The sequence below is a fragment of the Rutilus rutilus genome (assembly GCF_951802725.1).
Source record: "Rutilus rutilus genome assembly, chromosome: 11".
NCBI lineage: Eukaryota > Metazoa > Chordata > Actinopteri > Cypriniformes > Leuciscidae > Rutilus > Rutilus rutilus.
The window spans coordinates 11,811,336-11,829,755 of NC_140216.1; the positions used below are offsets into that span (position 1 = coordinate 11,811,336).

An 18,420-nucleotide genomic window follows, 5' to 3' on the forward strand; every position below is an offset into this window, starting at 1 on the left:
AGCTGTTGGGTCTGTCTTGGTCAATTACACTGCTTGCAATGCCATCTCAATCATGCATGTTTACAAGGCAAATGACTCTAGTAAATCATTGAGCATCGAATAAGATCAGTTCTCGCTGTGAGCACTTCACAGCCACGTACGGTTGAGGAGACCGAGCTCTTGCTTACTCCACATTCGCTTTTGATCACCATCAATCATTATCTCTAACAATAGGGATGCACCGATATGAACATTTTGGCCGATATCGCTAACCGACAATTCTTTATATTTGAAAGCGAGATATTGGCCGATAAATCTAAATCCGAATTTGTATATCATTTTTGAGAGCCCTGATTACAAAAACAAAAGTCTCACCATTCAAAAGCCATGTCCCAAGCACTTCAACATAAATCAAACAAAAAAAGTACAGTAGCCTAGTTTGAACCAGTGTAAGTACACTCCTATGGCCAACTTCCCTTACCAAATTCGAATCATATTTCAAACAATTCAAAACCATCATGGCGAACAGTGCGCATCTGAAGTGTCTCAGCTGAAAGAAACAATCCATTAGCCTATTTATCGGCTTTATACACTGTGTGATATTTTCCCCCATCTAGCGGTGAAATTGTATATGACTACCCAGTGTATATTAGTTTCTGTTCCTTTAAATTTCGAGGGCGTTTTAACTCCTACGGTGGCCGTATTATTCCAAGATTAACATGGCTTCCAGTTCGACTTCGTCCAATTGCGCCTGTAAAACTATCACCTATGATCCGTCGCAGCACAGATTTATGTTACAAGGTAAACAATACTTTTCACCATTGACGTGAGGAAAAGTAACGCAAGTTATACTAGAGGTCGTTCTGCCGTTATGCACACGCAAGGCATGGTTAGACAAGCAACTATAAAACTTCGAATTTACACAAATAGGCTGAATTACCTGTCGAGAAGAAAGCAGGCAGCTTCGGCGTCCGTTTTAAAATCTTTGCTCCTCATGAGCTCTTTCCATCTGGGAAAAGTTACTCCAGTATTGACTTTGGTCTTGCTGATTTGCCTGTCATGTTGACGTTTTAATTCTCTCTTTCGCTTCCTTGGCGACTCTGCTACATGTCCTCGAAAATAGGCGTGATCCTCCATCAGCAATCTTTCAAATCTGCCGGCAGTCGCGAGTAATCTCCCCCTCGCATTCGTCTCTGAGTCACTGAGTGTAAAGCGCGAAAGGTGAAGCTTGAATTTACAGGTATGTCCCTCTTTGGCTAATGTAGTTTCAAGATGGAGGGGCAACATGGCGACCGGCATTCGAACCCCTCACCCGTATGTACTTTCAATGGCAGATTATAAACTTACGAGAATACTTTATTACTTGAAAGAAGTAAATATACATTAATGAGCACATATTTTTGAAAGAACTAAGTGTTTTTTGCTAAGAATCAACTAAAAAAAATTACACAGTGTAGCTTTAAGATATCAGCCAAATCTTCTTTAGTCTTCCAAATCTTCGGTTATTCTGACCGATAACGATAACACAAAAAATGAACATATATAGGGGTGATACCGATATGGGGCCGACATATCATGCATCCCTATCTAACAACTGGTGTATCCAAAATGGTCAATATGACTCTTATATTCAATTGTTCTGCAAAAGTTCCTATATGACAAGATATATTTTGATACTCATGTTGTTAAATACTGGACGCCTTCCAAGTACTGATTAAGTGACGATGTTCTCAGAATTTGTGATTCGTGATACTAGGTGCACCTTTCCTGCAATAATATTTTGTAACGTAAGATTTGATATTTGAAATGTGCAAGCTTTGCTTTCTTTTGTTTCAGAAGGTGTTAAAACCACACCTCCTGCATCTATTTCTGTCTCTCTTGCAAGTTGCAAAGGTCACGACGACCTATCACGACCCTTTAGCAGGAAGACATATATTAATACTGACACAATGCATAATTCAGTTTGAGCTTTCTTATCAGACCAACAACATCGTAAAGTGAGATGTAAGTTTTTCCTACACTTACAGATATCTTCTGCTGCTTCGTCTCTTCTACCCCTCCTTTCATTCTGTAAAGATCTTGCTTATTTTTCCCTTCTTTCTCTATACTCTTATCTCCACAGTCTTCATCTGTTAGGTACAATACTTTGGATTTTATTATAAACTTTTTACTTAATAAATTTGTTATTCCTAATTCAAATTTGATCTTTGATATAATCATAGCTTGACTGGCTGGATCCCACTGTACCACAACATAAGCCTTACGCTCACTGCAGGAAACACAATGAGACTTACAATGAATACAGACACCGTAAAGTGAAGAAGCTCATGTTACAGCTCGAGCAGTTTCAGAGAATCTGAAGAATTCTGCTTGTCTTGACCATAGTTGCTCGAAGGTACATTACGTAACTGTAAAAAAAGCACTAAAGGAACACTTGTCGTGTCGCATGCATGAAGCAATGCCATCAAAAACAACAGAAACCCGAGTGAGCAAGAGTGGGTTTCTGTGATGGAGCATTCATGCAAATGTTTTTCCAAGCCTACTCATGATCTTTCTATTGGTCTTCATTGATTTTACCAGCTTGCCACTTTGACTGTCAGCAAGGCTTATAACATTTTAATGCCAATAGCTCTCTAGAACGGATGTCTGAATAAGTTTCCTCTCATTTACAAGAGCCGGCAAAGAAAAGTAGGTGATACACTTACTTTCACAGATTTCCAATATGGCAAGTAAATGCTATAAATAGATGTTGTGCTTTTTCATAGTGTTTCTAACCCTAAGGCCTATTAAAAAAAAATCTTGCATAATACCACAAAGGTCCATTTATCTTTGAGTCTGATGCATATGGAAATCAGGTGAATCATCACTGCCTATTTTGGATCCTTCAAACTGCTTTCTTTTTTTAAGAATGTTTTATTAGAAAATAACAGTGGGCTAATGGAACCAAAAGAAAGAGAGAGAGAGAGATCTCAGACACTGGACTATTTCCTAGTAACCAATTATCTGACCTCATCAGATTTATGAAATGTGACCGTACTTGTCCCCTTTCAAAGGGTCTATCTACCTGCTGAAATGTGAGGATAAGTGGATCTATTATCAAATCAGTGGCTCTGGTGGATTTCCTGCCTGATAGCAACTGATATATTTGCTTTCTATTCCCCACAAACAACAGGAAAAGCTGAGAAGATAGAGATGACGGTTAAACAGGGAGAGCAGGACAAACGGAAGTTGTGATAGTATTTTCTTCCCTTTTATAGAAGTATATCCAAGTGAAACAGATTCTGGAATGAGAAAATAAAATGTTTGATTGTCATTGGGAAGATTGTCATTTGGAATTGATTGGATTGTAGGAAGTTTGGCGTTGCTAACTAATTGACCCAGATCTGAATGCCAGTTTGCAATCAGTTGTGAAGGATTTTATACTAGATTGGGTCAAAATTCCATAGGAAACAAATAAGGGTCAATTTGACCCCCTTTATGCATTCTTGGGGTAATGATTTAAAAAATAATAATAATAATAATTTCACCCATCTTATGAGCGAGAAATATGATAATTACATTGATGTGGGTGTGAAACAAGTTGTTTTAAAGAATTCATGAAATATTAAATAAATTAAAAAAAATTCATTGATAACATATAAAAAATAAAATAAAATAAACAGCATGCCAGGTCAATTTGACCCCCAACGCAAAAAAAGGTTTGAGGCCTGGTTGAGCTACTGCTATGTCAAAAAGACACTGTTTTTTCAACCCCTTTTCCAAAATGTTTGACCTTCCTAAGGCTGACGAACTTAGGGTGGTTAAAATTTATTTTAAACACTGTTCCTGAACATTATAACCCCAACATTTATCTGTGTGCTGCACATTTTACAGAGGACTGCTTCCATAACCTAAGAGAGTACAATGCAGGCTATGCACAAAAGCTTCTCCTAAAACGGAGTAGTTCCCACTTTGTCGGGACAATCTGTTGTTTGTGGATCACAACTTAAGTATGTCTTAGTATTTGTAGTTGCATTTTCTATTAACAGTTCCAATTATGAGTTTTATGTTGTTGCTACGATGTAAACAAAGGGCAAAGCTGTTTGGCTCCGCTCGCCTGCCAGCCAACATTAGTGTTGATATAGTGTTTCTGTTGCTTTTGTAAGATCTCACTTTTTTTTTTTTTAAGATGGTTCACTGCCCCTTAAGAAAATGAACCATGATTTTGTGATTGATTACTGTTTGTATTACCATAGTTTTCCAAAAAGTATCATGATTAAATGGTGGATAACATTGTATCTAAAATGTATAAGAAAAAAAAAAAACAAGAAAGAAAAAACACATACCACTCTGAAATGTCCTGTGAAATCCATGCTTGCAAAGTCCATGCATGAAATCCGTTCTGGACGATCCTCTTGTTAGTTAACATTCTTAAGTCTGAATCAGGCTTGAATTGGTTTGAAATTGATGGCATCCTTAATATTTACACCTGAGCAGATGAAACTCTTGTTTATGGTAAAGGGGCGTGACATTTCCGAACGCGCTTCTCCGCTAAGTGGTGCCAATTACAACACACTGGGCCAGCTAACCAATCACAGCAGCACATTGTGTATTTCAGAAGGAGGGGCTTCATCGAAACAGGAACTGTTTAGTGCGTTCGAGCCAGACTGGGGAGAGAGGTGCTGTCATTTAAAATATGTGAAAAACTGTGTTTTATGAGCAATCAAGCATGAAAGCATATTCTAGTGTACCCCCAAAAACAAAATCAAGACTTTGTAAAAGGGCATAATAGGACCCCTTTAAAGATTACGAGGGCATATTATTGTTTTTTAAAATAATGATGTGCAAGGGTGACGGATAAATCATTCATAATAAACACTGCAACATTCTGTAAAAAAAATAAAAATAATAATTGTCATGTTAATTTTGATTTCATGGTGACTTTAAATTAATAATATTGATTATATCGGTACAGCAGCACCACCTGTCAATAGGTGAGATATATTAAGCTGCAAGTGAACAGTCAGTTCTTGAATTTCATGTGTTGGAAGCAGGATAAATGGACAAGCAAAAAGGTCCAAATGACTTCGACAAGGGACAAATAGTGATGGCTAGACAACTGGGTCAGAACATCTCCAAAATGGCAACTAAATGGGGTGTTCCTGGTATGCAGTGGTTAGTGCCTACCAAAAGTAGTGCAAGGAAGGACAGCCGGTGAACCGATGTGAGGGTCATGGGCATCCAAGGCTCAACTCGCAGCGTTTCCATTACCCTTCAAATTGTGCAAATTGAACTTGCGAATTGAAAATACGCCAAATGGAAACATGTCAATTTCACAAAACCTCCCATATATCGCAAAAAGGTTTTTTTTTATGCTCGCATGAGGTGGATTTTCAGGCAATTCGAAAAAGCAATATTTCGCAAAACTGCCATGGAAACCGTTTTTCCGCATTTACAGGTCAGCTGGCGTACGTAAAAGTCTATCATTCTTTAAAAAAGGTGCGGCATGGTTGGACAGAAGACGAGACGGAGTAATTTTTTTAAATGTGGTCGGCAAATCGTGCATCGCATTTGCATTAGTGACGGGCCGCAGGTTGAGGACTACTGACTGATCTGCTGCTAATGTCTTGGTGCCACAGGAGTCGGGACACATTCACAGGTCTTGTGGAGTCCATGACTCAAGCAGTTTTGGCAGCATGACGGGGAGCTACACGATATTAGGCAGGTGGTTTTAATGTTGTGCCTGATCATTGTATGGCACTATAAACTTTGATCTATGATCTGTATGGATCAGGCAACCTTAAACAACCCAAAAGTAAAAAAAAAAAAAACTCCTAAAAACACAAAACATGACAAACCCCCAAATCACTTAGAATTGGATGGATACACATCCCATAATCGTGATTCAGTCTATCCATACAGTTAGCAAGGGCAAAAGCCTTTGATAATATAACATATCAATAAAATATGAGAATATTAATCCAGGTGCAGAGGGATTATTAATTGTAACATTCACGGTGTGTCATGGCTTGTCCAGCTTTACAACAAAACACTACGCAACTACAAAAAACAAACACAAATGCTTAAGGAGTAATTATTTTTCAGTGCTACTGTGCATCTAATGCAAGTTGATTTTATCCCTGATCTGCATATCAGAGATCTAAGTTACCATAAATTTTGTGAAAATAAGTTTAATGAACAGAGTCATTTCTAGCTGAAGAAATACATGATGCAAAGGCTGTATTTACTATAGAAATGCCCATGACTTTTCCATGAATTTCCCCAGCCTAAAAATTACAAATTGCCTGATATTTCCAGGTTTTTCTAGGACAATGGTGACCCAGTGCCAGGAAATAACACTTTTCATGCAAGTGATATCAGAATACAAATGAAAAAAGATATTCTGAATCTGCACTATGGGCATACTTGGTTAGGTCACAAAGTTAGAAAAGACAATAATCATATTAAAAACAGCTTTGTGTGAGATTTAGATTATAAAAGATGCCTTTTTCTACATACCAGTGTGAGTTTGTTTATTTATTTAATTTCATTTTAGATGCCAGAAGCTGGCTCCCTGGTTGCCCTGATCCCTTGTCAATTCTGATCTTGCTACAGACCCAAACCCGGGTGGGCAGCCAGGGAAACATGACCCACACACACTCAGTGATTCATACTATAACAACAGGCTGTTCCACTACGGAAATACATTCTGGACAGCCTTGAAATAACGACAAACTGAGTAACAGAAAAAAAAACTGTAACTTAACTTATCTGTATTTCAAACAAGGTAGGCTAAACCCGGATTTTTTTTCGGTTCACTTTGAATTGCGCGTCAAACCCCATGTAACGTTAGATCAGCACTTTTGAATCTAACAATATAGATTTCACAATTGTAAAGAACAAACAAACATGCAACTGTATCCTAAGAAATTACGCAAGTAAAACAACAACTAATTCTGACATTTAACCTGCAGAGTATCTACACCTGCTTAAAAATGTTAACCAGTCTGTCGATTTGGTGACACTCAGGAAATTTTCTGCATTTTTGGCAGATGACTCACGACGAGCCTAAACAGACCACATTCAGCGTGCTGTAACGTGAAATAGCAACCATAACTCTTGCTAAACGTGTCACTCTTTCTCCAGCGGATGTATTCAGTGAGGAGGAAAAAATTAAATCGTGGTTTATAGTTACTTTACCTTGAGTTTCTGCAGAGGAGTAAATCTCAACTCGTGTATGAAAGGATTTTTGAAGTGTGCTGAAACGCCCGAGTCTCCTCCGTCCACCGCCGTGTGTAGTTTTCTGTTAGGGATCCTCATGCTGAAAGAGTAAACATGTATCTCTAAAAATAATAATAAAAGGAAAAGCAGATGCGTCCGCGCGGTGCTGCTCTTATATACTAAAGAACTTTTCTGATTGTCCTGGTCTTACGTGCGCTTCAGGTCGATTTTAAACAACCAGCGTTCGGCTTCTCTTTTGACGCTGTCAACTCCTGTAAATTACCGAGCGGGCAGCATCATGCTCGTTTTAATTGTGCGCATGCGTGATAGACGCAAGTTCTGACATCATCCAAACACTGGATTTTTCTAACGATATGAACTGGAGGATGTGTTATTTGAACAATTAATTGGTCTACTCACCCTTGTTTATGGTATAATTTGTCTTCTTTTTACTGACAGTAGGGCTGCAGCTGAAAATAAACTAAAAACTAAAAACAACAAGGCACTCTCGGTGCTTTTCATAACAGTTTAGTTCCAGCTCTATTGCCTAGAGAATCATTTACATGCACGTGTTTAACCCGTTGGGATCTTGTAAACATAACAACTTTCCATAGCCGGCCACAGCTGAGGGGTGTTGTGAATGGTGATCATTACAGCGTTCAGAGCTCAAACGGATTCTACGCAAGATTCATGTTATTTAACTCGGTCTACATATAATTTGAAGCTTAACAGTTGTCCTTTCTTATGCATCATGTTTTCAAACTAGTTTCCATTCATGCTTCTCCATTGAAAGCGTTTTATATAGAATTCTGAGAATAGAAATGTGCATGTTAGAATTTATTGTATAGGCTACAATAAGAAAAGACAAAAGAATGCAAGAAACATTTGAATCAAATCCCTTGCAGCCTCATGAATGTAGCATCGCCCCCTGCTGTACAAATAAATTCCTGCTAACGGGAATAATATATTAATCCTCATAAATTCAGTTTGCAGCTATGAACAAACAGGAAATATCAAGAGATCTTTACATTTTTATTATTATTAATATTCTGGACCTGGAAAAGTCAAGCATGTTTTTCTAGTTATGTACTTTGACAATTTTTTATTATTTTTAATAAGCAACCTCTATAATATTCAGTGGGTTTACATGCATATTTAAGGTCTGAATTAGTGTTAGGTAACTGCTACTCTCCTGAACATATATGAAAATATATGGAGGGGGAAAAAAGTGAATAATTCTCAAAAATAATCTTTCCAGATGTGGATGTCAATATTTATTAGAAACTCTATGATCTTTACATGCTCAAATACATCATTCAAGACAAGTGATTCTCAAGTCTTCATTTGAGAAACAGCCAGTGGCACGAAAACACACATTGAGGTCTTCATTAATTCACCCCTGCCGCTGCTTGTGTCTGGGGTGGGACTTGCAAAAAACAAACAACCTTCCACGGCGGCGAACGAAAAAGCAGTCTTTACAGCGTCTTTTAAGAGCTGTTTTTGTCTTCATGCCAGCAGATGGTTGAACACACAGGAGCTGCTGGCATTGTCCAAGCAGGGGTGAGAGAAAAGCTGTGTGTGGCTTGCACATTGGGTTGAAGAATCTCCTAAACTGCATTGTTGCAACTGTGATGGTGGAGATGCATCTCTGTGCACCTACTGCAGGTAAGGAGCAGGACGCAGCACATCTGGCAACTTGGGACATTTGCCGAGTCAAGGAACCAACAAGACAAGAGAGCAATAGAGGTGCCATGGTGTCAACACCTAGTGAAACATAAAACACAACATTTAGGTGTGTGACCAGCATCATTTAAACTCAATTGACAACATTACCATGCAAGAAACAGTACATGTTGCTAGCTGCTAGTATGATCTACTTAAAATGAAGGAAATTACTAAAAATGTCAAACAATTTCTTATGTACTTTTAAATTATCATGGTTTCGACAAAAAAAACACAATTACTTACCTTCTGGATGACTGCTGACTTATATTATCTATTTGTATGACCATATTTTGTAAATGATTTCAAATATCAATTAGCCTATATCTGATGGCGAAGTGACAATGCAGTGAAACCTTACAAAAGACAGTTTATAAAATACTGCCTGAACATAGTAGTAGTGTTTCTTTTCTTATTTTAACCCATAAACAGTATTGAGTTATGGTCTGAGGACAGGGAATGAGAGATTGTCATTTATTTGACAAAATAAAGAGAAATTGAAATGTTACGGTCAAGTAAGTTAGTCATATTTTGAAAACTAATAGCTAGATTGCAAGATTAAAACTGGCATTCATTTTCATTCTGTCCTTTTAGGTCGTATTCTGAGCTGCATGCTACAATTTAATACGGACTAACCCCTTTTCTTTTCTTTTTTTCTTTTTTTTGACTAACCCCATTTCCACACATATGAATTTGCTGAGAGTATTATGTAGAGGGCGTCATTACAACAAAGTTGCCATAAAAATAGACTGAGCGCTTAGTGGACCGCTAACTAAGTTAGCTTGTTAAACTGAACACTCTCTCTTCAACGTCATATAAATGTGTTGATTTCAATACAATTATTGCAGTCAGACATACAAACAAAAACATAAGCATCGCGTACCTGTCTGAATATACCGATAGAAACCTGTATAAATCAATTTATTCCCAAATGCATCGATGTTAAGGTAGCATGCTTCAGGCGTGCGGAAACCGTATAGTGTACAAGTTCCTGTGACGTAATGACTTTCAGGAAAGTCATAACGCACGCATGCGCACAGTACCCTTATTGGAACCAGGAGGACTCAAACTTGTGAATAATAAAGGTTTTGTTATGTTGTTTTGTTATTTAAAAATAACGAGTGTATTTTCTAAATAAGTGTTCATTATATATTGTAAAGGGAAATTGTTTAAATGCACAAATCAAAGAAATATAAATGAATTCAGTTGTTTTCGACCAGCAGGGGCCAGCAGTGAATCATGAAGAGTTTTTATACACACAGCAAAGCAAAGCAAAGGCTGCTGGGTAATACTTACAGGCAAACATGGCAGCCACCCTTCCAAAGATCTTGTCCTTCGGTAAAAACACGAAGGTTCTGCTCAATAGCATGAGGTTATCGGTAGTTCCAGTCCAGCAATACAGTGTACCGGTTTCTAATTATGGAGAAAAAGTGACTCACACGGGACAGGTGAGGCACAGTTTTACAGTCTTTAAAGGATTCATTCAATGCACGTCTGTTTATAGTATTAGCATTTGTTGTGAGAATTAACTCTCAGATATTGCTGTTAATGATTGGTTGTGCAGTAGTTTGTGCAATTAATGGCAACCGAATGATGAAGGATTATGCTGCCTCATGTCAGTGTTATGATCCAGTGGGACTGGAGTGATTCCTTTTGCGGCTTGTTTTTGTTGCAGCTCTATGACGAAAATGATGTGAGAAGAGCTAGATTCGTCGGTAGACTAAAAGAGGTACAGTTTCAATACTGTACTAATCTACTCTAAAGTAAAATGTTGTCTTAGTTTGTTCATTCATGGAGCTTTTAATCTCTGGTGCAGGTGAACGAGAACTTTGCAATCAACTTGGTTGCAGAAGAACCAGTGTCAAACATAGAGTCAAGAGTGGTGTCCTGTGATGGAGGCGGAGGGGCTCTCGGCCACCCCAAAGTTTACATCAACTTGGTAAACATGTATTTTATAACAGTTTCTGAAAGTGGGAGAGGGAATGAGAAGGTTACCTTTTAAACAAAGCAGCAAAATAAAAATTGAAATGTTTCCCTTTGAGTTTTACTCCCAGGAAACATCTCAAACAATTTAACTCCATATGGTTCACATTTTTTGAAATACCATGTGACCCTGGACCACAAAACCAGTCACATGGGTAAATTTTTTGAAATTGAGATTTATACATCTAACATCCGAAATCTGAATAAATAAGCTTTCCATTGATGTATGGTTTGTTAGGATAGGACAATATTTGGACAACTATTTGAAAATCTGGAATCTGAGGGTGCAAAAAAAATCTAAATATTGAGAAAGTCGCCTTTAAAGTTGTCCATTTTTGTTTGCGATTGTGTTGCATTCACTCACAAAAATATATTTTTTTATATATTTACGGTAGGAAATGTACAAAATATCTTCATGGAACATGATCATTACTTAACATCCTAATTATTTTTGTCATAAAAGAAAAATCAATGATTTTGACCCATACAATGTATTGTTGGCTATTGCCACAAATATACCCGTGCGACTTGTGACTGGTTTTGTTATCCAGGGTCACATATTCAGTTGAACTAATCGAATGCTTAGAGATTAAAACTAAGTCTGTCTTCATGCTGCATGTAATATTTATTATTGCATCATGCATTAATTAATTCAACCTTTTCACAGGACAAGGAGACCAAAGTTGGCACTTGTGGATACTGTGGGCTGCAGTTTCAGCAAAAGCATCATCACTGAAGAACTGTCTTTTGTTTGTGTGGGGTATACATTATTCACATTTAAAGATATCTTATTCCTTTCTCTGTAAAATAAAATATTAGTATAATATAACTACAGAAGCTGCAGCGTTTCATTGCCTCTTATTTACATTTTTAGTTCTTTATTTTCTGGTGTCTTTTGCACCTTTCCAAGCTTGCGTCTCAAGGTCGCCAAATCATGCACATGATTTATTCCAGCATTCACGGACAGAGGGCGCACATGGTCTTTGCAAAATGCTATCATCACTTAAAGGGGTAGTTTCATTTACTCACCCTTGTGTTGTTCCAAACCTGTATGAGTTTCTTTCTTCTGTTGAACACGAAAGAAGATATTTTGAAGAATGTTGGTAACCAGAGAGTTGACGGTAGCCATTGACTTCCATAGAATTTTTTTCTTACTATGGAAGGTAATGGCTACCATCAACCGTCTGGTTACCAACATTCTTCAAAATATCTTCTTTTGTGTTGATTTTGGGGTGAACTATCCCTTTAAAAGAATTAGAATGTAAATGTAACCTCAGCACTTTCTAGTCAAATGTTTTCAGTGTATTTTGGATCTTATCTGTCTATTACACCTGGTTTTGATGTCACTACCGGGTTCAGCTTACCTCAGTGATTATTTAAATTGAATCATATTTATTCATATCTGTAAGTTATTATGTTTTCCGTTTGTGTTTGAGAGTAATTCTATAAAAAGTTCCTTTGGGTTTGGTTCACTGAGTTCAGACAGCATATGTGCAATACCATGAATGTAATACATTTGTGCCCTAAATGATCTCACAGGTCTCGTGCATAATCAAATAGCCTTCTGTCTTCTAGCACTGAAATAAGACCAGTCAGCTTTCAGTTCTAATACTAACTTGACATTTTCCTGCTCCGACAGACTCTGTAGGGTGTAGATGGTGTTCATTTTACTCTCAGCGATGTTTCTGAACCACATAGGGCCGCATTAACAATAAGGCTAGGCGGGGCTAAGTTCATCCCAAAATGTAAATTCTGTCATCAATTACTCACCCTCATGTTGTTCCAAACCCATAATAACTTCGTTCATCTTCGGAACACAAATTAAGACTTTTTTGATGAAGTTGAAATCAAGAGATGCTCCATTGACAGCTATTTAATTAACACTTTGAAGGCCCAGAAAGGTAGGAAAAACATTGTTAAAATAGTCCATGTGACTACAGTGGTTCAACCTTAATTTTATGAAGCGACGAGAATACCTTTTGTGTGCCAAAAAAAAACTAAATAACGACTTTATTTAACAATTTCTTCTCTTCCGCATCAGTCTCCGTGGTGACGCATGCGTGTGTGGTGCTGACGGAGGAGCTGGCGTTCTGACGTATGACCGGGAAACGCAGGGCTATGTTTACAAGCAGAGGAAGACTCATGATCTGTGTTTATATGTGAACATTTAAGACTGGTGAACCTAGCTGAAATCAGATCGAATAGCTCCAATGCAAACTGAATTGTTGAAGTAAACTGTACACAACGGTAATTAAAAAATGTTTAATACACACGCCGTCACTACAGTTGAAATGACCATGTAGTTACTAAAGCTGTAAAAATATGACATTGTGGTGTGTATTGATAATGTTGCTATTATAGGGTATATGTCGAACGTCGCATGACCAAATTGGAACCCTGGTCTCATTGTGTCCGCTTGTCAGAGAAAGTGTTAACAGCAGAATGAACTGACATGATATCTACTATGGACTTTTAAAGGGATAGTTCACTTTGAAATAAAATTTTGGTATGTTTTAGCTTACCTCAAGGGCATCCAAGATGTAGGTGTCTTTTTTTTCCGCAGTAGTTTCAATTTTGATATTTTTAGGTCAAACCGTTCTTGTCTGTCAGTCATATAATGCAGGTCGATGGTCACTGTCTCAAAACACAAGCACAGAGTCCAAATTAAAACAATTCCCCATCGTCCAAATTAAACAATTCCCCATCGTAAGTACACATTGATGGCCTAAGACACGAAACGAGCGGTTTGTGTGAGAAAACGAACAGTATTTATATCGTTGTTATCTCTTGAACACAGCACACGTCCAAATGATCTGACGGTGCGGGCGGGTATAGATATATACATAGATGTCGCCTTGGCTACTGCAGTTCATTGGAACGAAACCGTAGCCAAGCGACATCTAGTGTATACAGTATACACTAGATGTCGCCTTCGCTACTGCAGTTCATTGGAACGAAACCGTAGCCAAGGCGACATCTATGTATATATCTATACCCGCCCGCGCCGTCAGATCATTTGGACGTGTGCTGTGTTCAAGAGATAACAACGATATAAATACTGTTCGTTTTCTCACACAAACCGCTCGTTTCGTGTCTTAGGCCATCAATATGTACTTACGATGGGGAATTGTTTAATTTGGACGATGGGGAATTGTTTTAATTTGGACTCTGTGCTTGTGTTTTGAGACAGTGACCATCGACCTGCATTATATGACTGACAGACAAGAACGGTTTGACCTAAAAATATCAAAATTGAAACTACTGCGGAAACAAAGACACCTACATCTTGGATGCCCTTGAGGTAAGCTAAAACATATCAAAAATTAATTTCAAAGTGAACTATCCCTTTAAGGTAATCAGCTAACCTACTTAGATCACTTTGTTATTGGCGTTTTATTCTATTTCAATATCTTAACGTTAGTGTAAAAAAAAAAAAAAAACATTAGATAGGCCTAGGCCGAGGGACATTGGTTATGCTCATCTTTGCTCGCTGCTTTTAAGCTTATCTTGAGTAAAACAGCTTATTTTTGCACGAAGCACATACAAAAGACCTGGACCGGAAGCGATCTGTTTGACAGAATACCGGAAGTTAATTTGCGCATAACCCCTATTAGCCTTACATTAAATATTGGGTAATATCAGAGAATGTCTAATAGGAAGAGAATTGGCACTCTCTGGTTGCTTCCGGTTTCTGGACTGGCTGCAGTAACACGTCTCTGTCCATGCGGGGGCGCTCGCAAGCGAGTGCAGAATGAATGGGAGTCTATGGGGTTTCACCCCCAGAATCCACTTTTCTCAGGATGTAATTTTTTGTCTAGTAATTTGAATGTTGTATTCGAAAGGAGATGCAAAGCAATTACACATTGCTGGGTGTTAGATTTTTTAGAGTCACTTATTTGCTTTAAAAAGTATTTTAAAGTGTCAATGACGTCATACACATCGTACGACCAGAGAAACTGCTTTACGGCAATCCTTCAGTCACTTTGGTGCTTTCGCGCTCTGCACTTTCTTTTCTCTCGAGGCATGGACAACACAGCTGACACAGGTAAATACACATGCTAGACGAGTTTTTGTTTTGTTTGTTTCTGGTCCCGCTTCGGATGCCACGATGCCATCAAGCGGTATCTCTGGTCGTAATCAGTCCTTCACTGACCAATCAGCGTTCATTAGCAGAATGCTAGCGTGTTATGGGCAACAACAACTCAACCTGTAAGAAAGCGAAAGGACATAAGTACTCGTTCATTCAACTTTCGACCTATAACCCATGTTGAACTTGCAAAACCTACAATCAAATCTGAGATTTCTGAACGGCAATCGGGTGAAAGAGATACATTTAGCCGTCTAGCCCCATAGACTCCCATTCAGTCTGCGCTCGCCCGCGATCACCTCCAGTGGAATTCTAATGGAACTGCAACCAAGATCGATACAATGGGGCTAATAGGAAGTGCCAAGGCTCTCTGTAGACGGGCTCTGGTAATATAAAGGCAAACAAATTACTTTTATAGAGGTTGTTTTATAGTGTTTAAGTTTTTCATTAATGCCATAGTTTACTATAAGTATTAGTATTATTATTGTTGTTTTTATAGAAACCATGGTAATTAGGAGCTAGTTTTTCCTGTCATGATTTTAGTTAATGTGGAAAAAAATGGTAACTTTTCAGGTCAATGCTTTTTTCATTCTTTCTAGTTCAGTTCTAATTAAATGCAAAATATTAATACAAAAATTAAGAGCCTTGCAATATTAATATTGTTAAACACATTTGCAGTATTCCAACAAAATCTATTATTATTTGTTTCTGTCCTTTATTTATTCTAATTTATAGAACTTACCCCAGCAAAACGTTAATGGGAAAACCTGTGGATATAATTAATTAACTGCATGAATAATTAATATAAAAAAATAAAAATAATATCTTTAACACAAAAAGATACAATGTATTGTATCTAAAATATAAAAATATTTCATATACATTGTATCTCTTTGTGTTAAAGATATGATTTTTTTTATTTTTTATATGAATTATTCATGCGGTATGAAAACATTGTGGCACCAAAGATAGGCTACTATGAAAGGGGGCCCTTGGGTTTGCTATAGCCCCAGGGCCCTGTGTGTTCTTAATGCGGGCTAGGGCAGGACGACATGAAAAGAAGCAAAGGGTGAAAGAACGGAGCAACCTGCATCTTTAAGCATTGGTGAGCTGCGTTCCTGTCTTGTTCCTGCTAAGTTTGGAGAATGTCAAGGGGGGTATAGTCTGATAAGAAACACTAGTGCGGAACAATACATGTTTGAGGAAGATCATATATATATTTCATCAAGAGTATTCTCTGCCGGCACGGCCATGCCAAATTGGCCTTGTGGCAGTGTGGAGGAAGCCCGGTCTCTAGTGGTGCATGCAGTGGAACTGAGTTTTCCGGCTGGAGACCCCTCAGGTTGAGAGAAAGGCAGCCATGCTGCTATAATTGGGGCTGGTGACAGAAGGCAGGAGACAGCGTGATGCCAATTAACCCTCATCTGCGCTCTGTCCTGTCCAATATGTGTGATAGGTAAGGGGAAGGCTTCATTGTTAAGGGCTGTGACTTTTTTCTTTATCAGGAGGCGTCTAAATTGCAGGTGGTTGGCTAGTTTAAACATTGCTCTGAGCAAAATCTTGGGGTGAAACTGAGCATATGAATTGTGCTGCATAGGAAAGTGCTCTCTATTATTCATGAAGCTAAAATGGAGCCAGCAGAGATACAGCAGGATGTTGTGGGATCGCAGAAAATGCCGTCTTTCACGATTTAAATTGTTCCGCAGTGCTGGCGGTAGGTGTACGTATATGACATTTCAATGTGATCACCATTTCTTTCCACAGTAACAAAGCTGTTCTTTTATTTCATTTAAATCCAAATTTCACCCTTGATACAAATCTTGCATTCTTGGATCAGATCTTTCCATTTGATCTAAATTGTTATTCAGGCATAAAACGGAAGTTCCCTATAAGCATATCCAAGTGAAACGGCTTCTCAAACAAGAAAAAAAATAGTAGGGTAGTACTACATTTGATATTGATATCGATATCGTTGATATCGTTGGATTATTGTGGTTTGTTATTGCTGTAATCTCATGTGAGTGATAGGTTGTCCCGTCCTCACATCAGTAAACACATCATCAGAGGAGAGAAGAAAAAAAATAATGTTGTAAAAATAATTTAAATTAAGATAAATACTGCAATATTCCATTAAAGAAAATAAGAATTGTCAATTTTGATTTCATTGTGACTTTAAGGCCAGTTTAACTATATAGTTAACTATATAAAGTTTTAATAATCGTTCTAATCCTGAGAATAGGAAAGTCCACGCCCCAGCTACCCTATATTGATAAGGGCATAGAGGAACGATAGGCCTATAACTGGAATCACTTTCAGAATCTTTTTTTTTTTTTTTTGCTGATAAAATGATAAATTGACGGCTGTCAAACAGAATCCACCTGACTAAGCACGCAAGACGACAAAACTGCATGGGCAACAGAACATTATCGTCCATTGGTGTGGATGCTAATATAGTTATAATTATAGTTCTTGTTCTTGGTGTGAATGGGAGTAACAATGTTAAAGGTTCAGGGAAAAAGGAGGCGGGAACCGGCGAACAGTAAACGTGACTTTAATCACAAAATAAACACACAACTAAATGAAAGTAAAGCACCAGCCCCTCACGGATGGCTGCCACTCGTCTTCACTCTCGTCTTCCACTGTCGTCACTCCTCCTTTACTCTTTCCGGCTCATCAACACTCGTGCCACCGGCCTCGTTCCGTTCCCACGGCTCTCGGCCACTCCCTGCTTGCCACATATCCTCATCATCCTTCACAGGCTGGGGGACACCCATGAGCATCACAACAGCTGCGGCACCTGGGGGTAAGGACAGACAAGTCGAGAGAAAAAGGGACGGATGGATGAGGAGAGACAAATGGGAGAGAGGAAAAAGAAAAGGGAATTGTGTTCCGGGTTCCCAGTACACATGCACTGCCGCTCAGTCCTCAACCAGCTGAGAGGCCCTCAATCGCGGTGCCATGCGATGGTACTGGATGCCCCGTGGTGGACTGCCTCTGACTCTGCCCCCTGGTGGACGGCGAAGGCTCCTCAGGCAAACGCCGTCGACTTCTCCCCCTCATGGACGGCAGCCGCCCCTCTTAGCAGACACTGGCGGTCAACGTTAGTTTGTGCTGCCCGTCCTCCTCAGCACTGTAATCCCCCTCACCAGTGTAACAATGTTAAAGAGTGACTCCGGGAAGGAGGAGGCCGGAACCGGCAAACAGTAAACGTAACTTTAAAGTCCAACTGAAATCAAAATTGACCCTATTTACTTTGTTAGCGCATATTACTAGTCTTGTGGTGAATAATTAATCCGTGCAAGTTAATACACAGAAAAAAAATTGTTTGCCGTCGTAATCTTTAATCAAAGTCTGAAAAGTTGCTTCCGGTCTGGAATGGCGTTCCTTCTCTGATGACGTAGGTTTGACGGCTTGGTTTGGGAAACGCTTAACCACTCCCCTCAAACCGT

The 18,420-nt window shown here is 38.6% G+C and overlaps 2 protein-coding genes across 2 annotated transcripts in view; one reads left to right on the top strand and one right to left on the bottom strand.

Annotated features, from left to right (window-relative positions):
- The window catches only part of lpcat1 (lysophosphatidylcholine acyltransferase 1), a 30,251-nt gene extending 22,725 nt beyond the window's left edge, over positions 1-7,526 (bottom strand). Inside the window, exons 1-2 of the mRNA XM_084423622.1 lie at positions 7,391-7,526; positions 7,159-7,279 (exon numbers count right to left, since the gene is read on the bottom strand). Coding sequence (XP_084279748.1) covers positions 7,159-7,278 — 120 coding nt within the window. The 5' untranslated portion in view covers position 7,279; positions 7,391-7,526. The remainder of the gene's footprint in view (positions 1-7,158; positions 7,280-7,390) is intronic.
- Positions 7,527-10,160: 2,634 nt separating this feature from the next.
- Positions 10,161-11,713, top strand: ndufs6 (NADH:ubiquinone oxidoreductase subunit S6). The gene is made up of 4 exons (XM_084422592.1): positions 10,161-10,349; positions 10,577-10,630; positions 10,718-10,840; positions 11,552-11,713. Exons 1-4 carry the CDS (start codon positions 10,206-10,208, stop codon positions 11,618-11,620), a joined length of 390 nt encoding a protein of 129 aa, XP_084278718.1. The 5' UTR covers positions 10,161-10,205; the 3' UTR covers positions 11,621-11,713.
- The last annotated feature ends 6,707 nt before the right edge of the window (positions 11,714-18,420 follow it).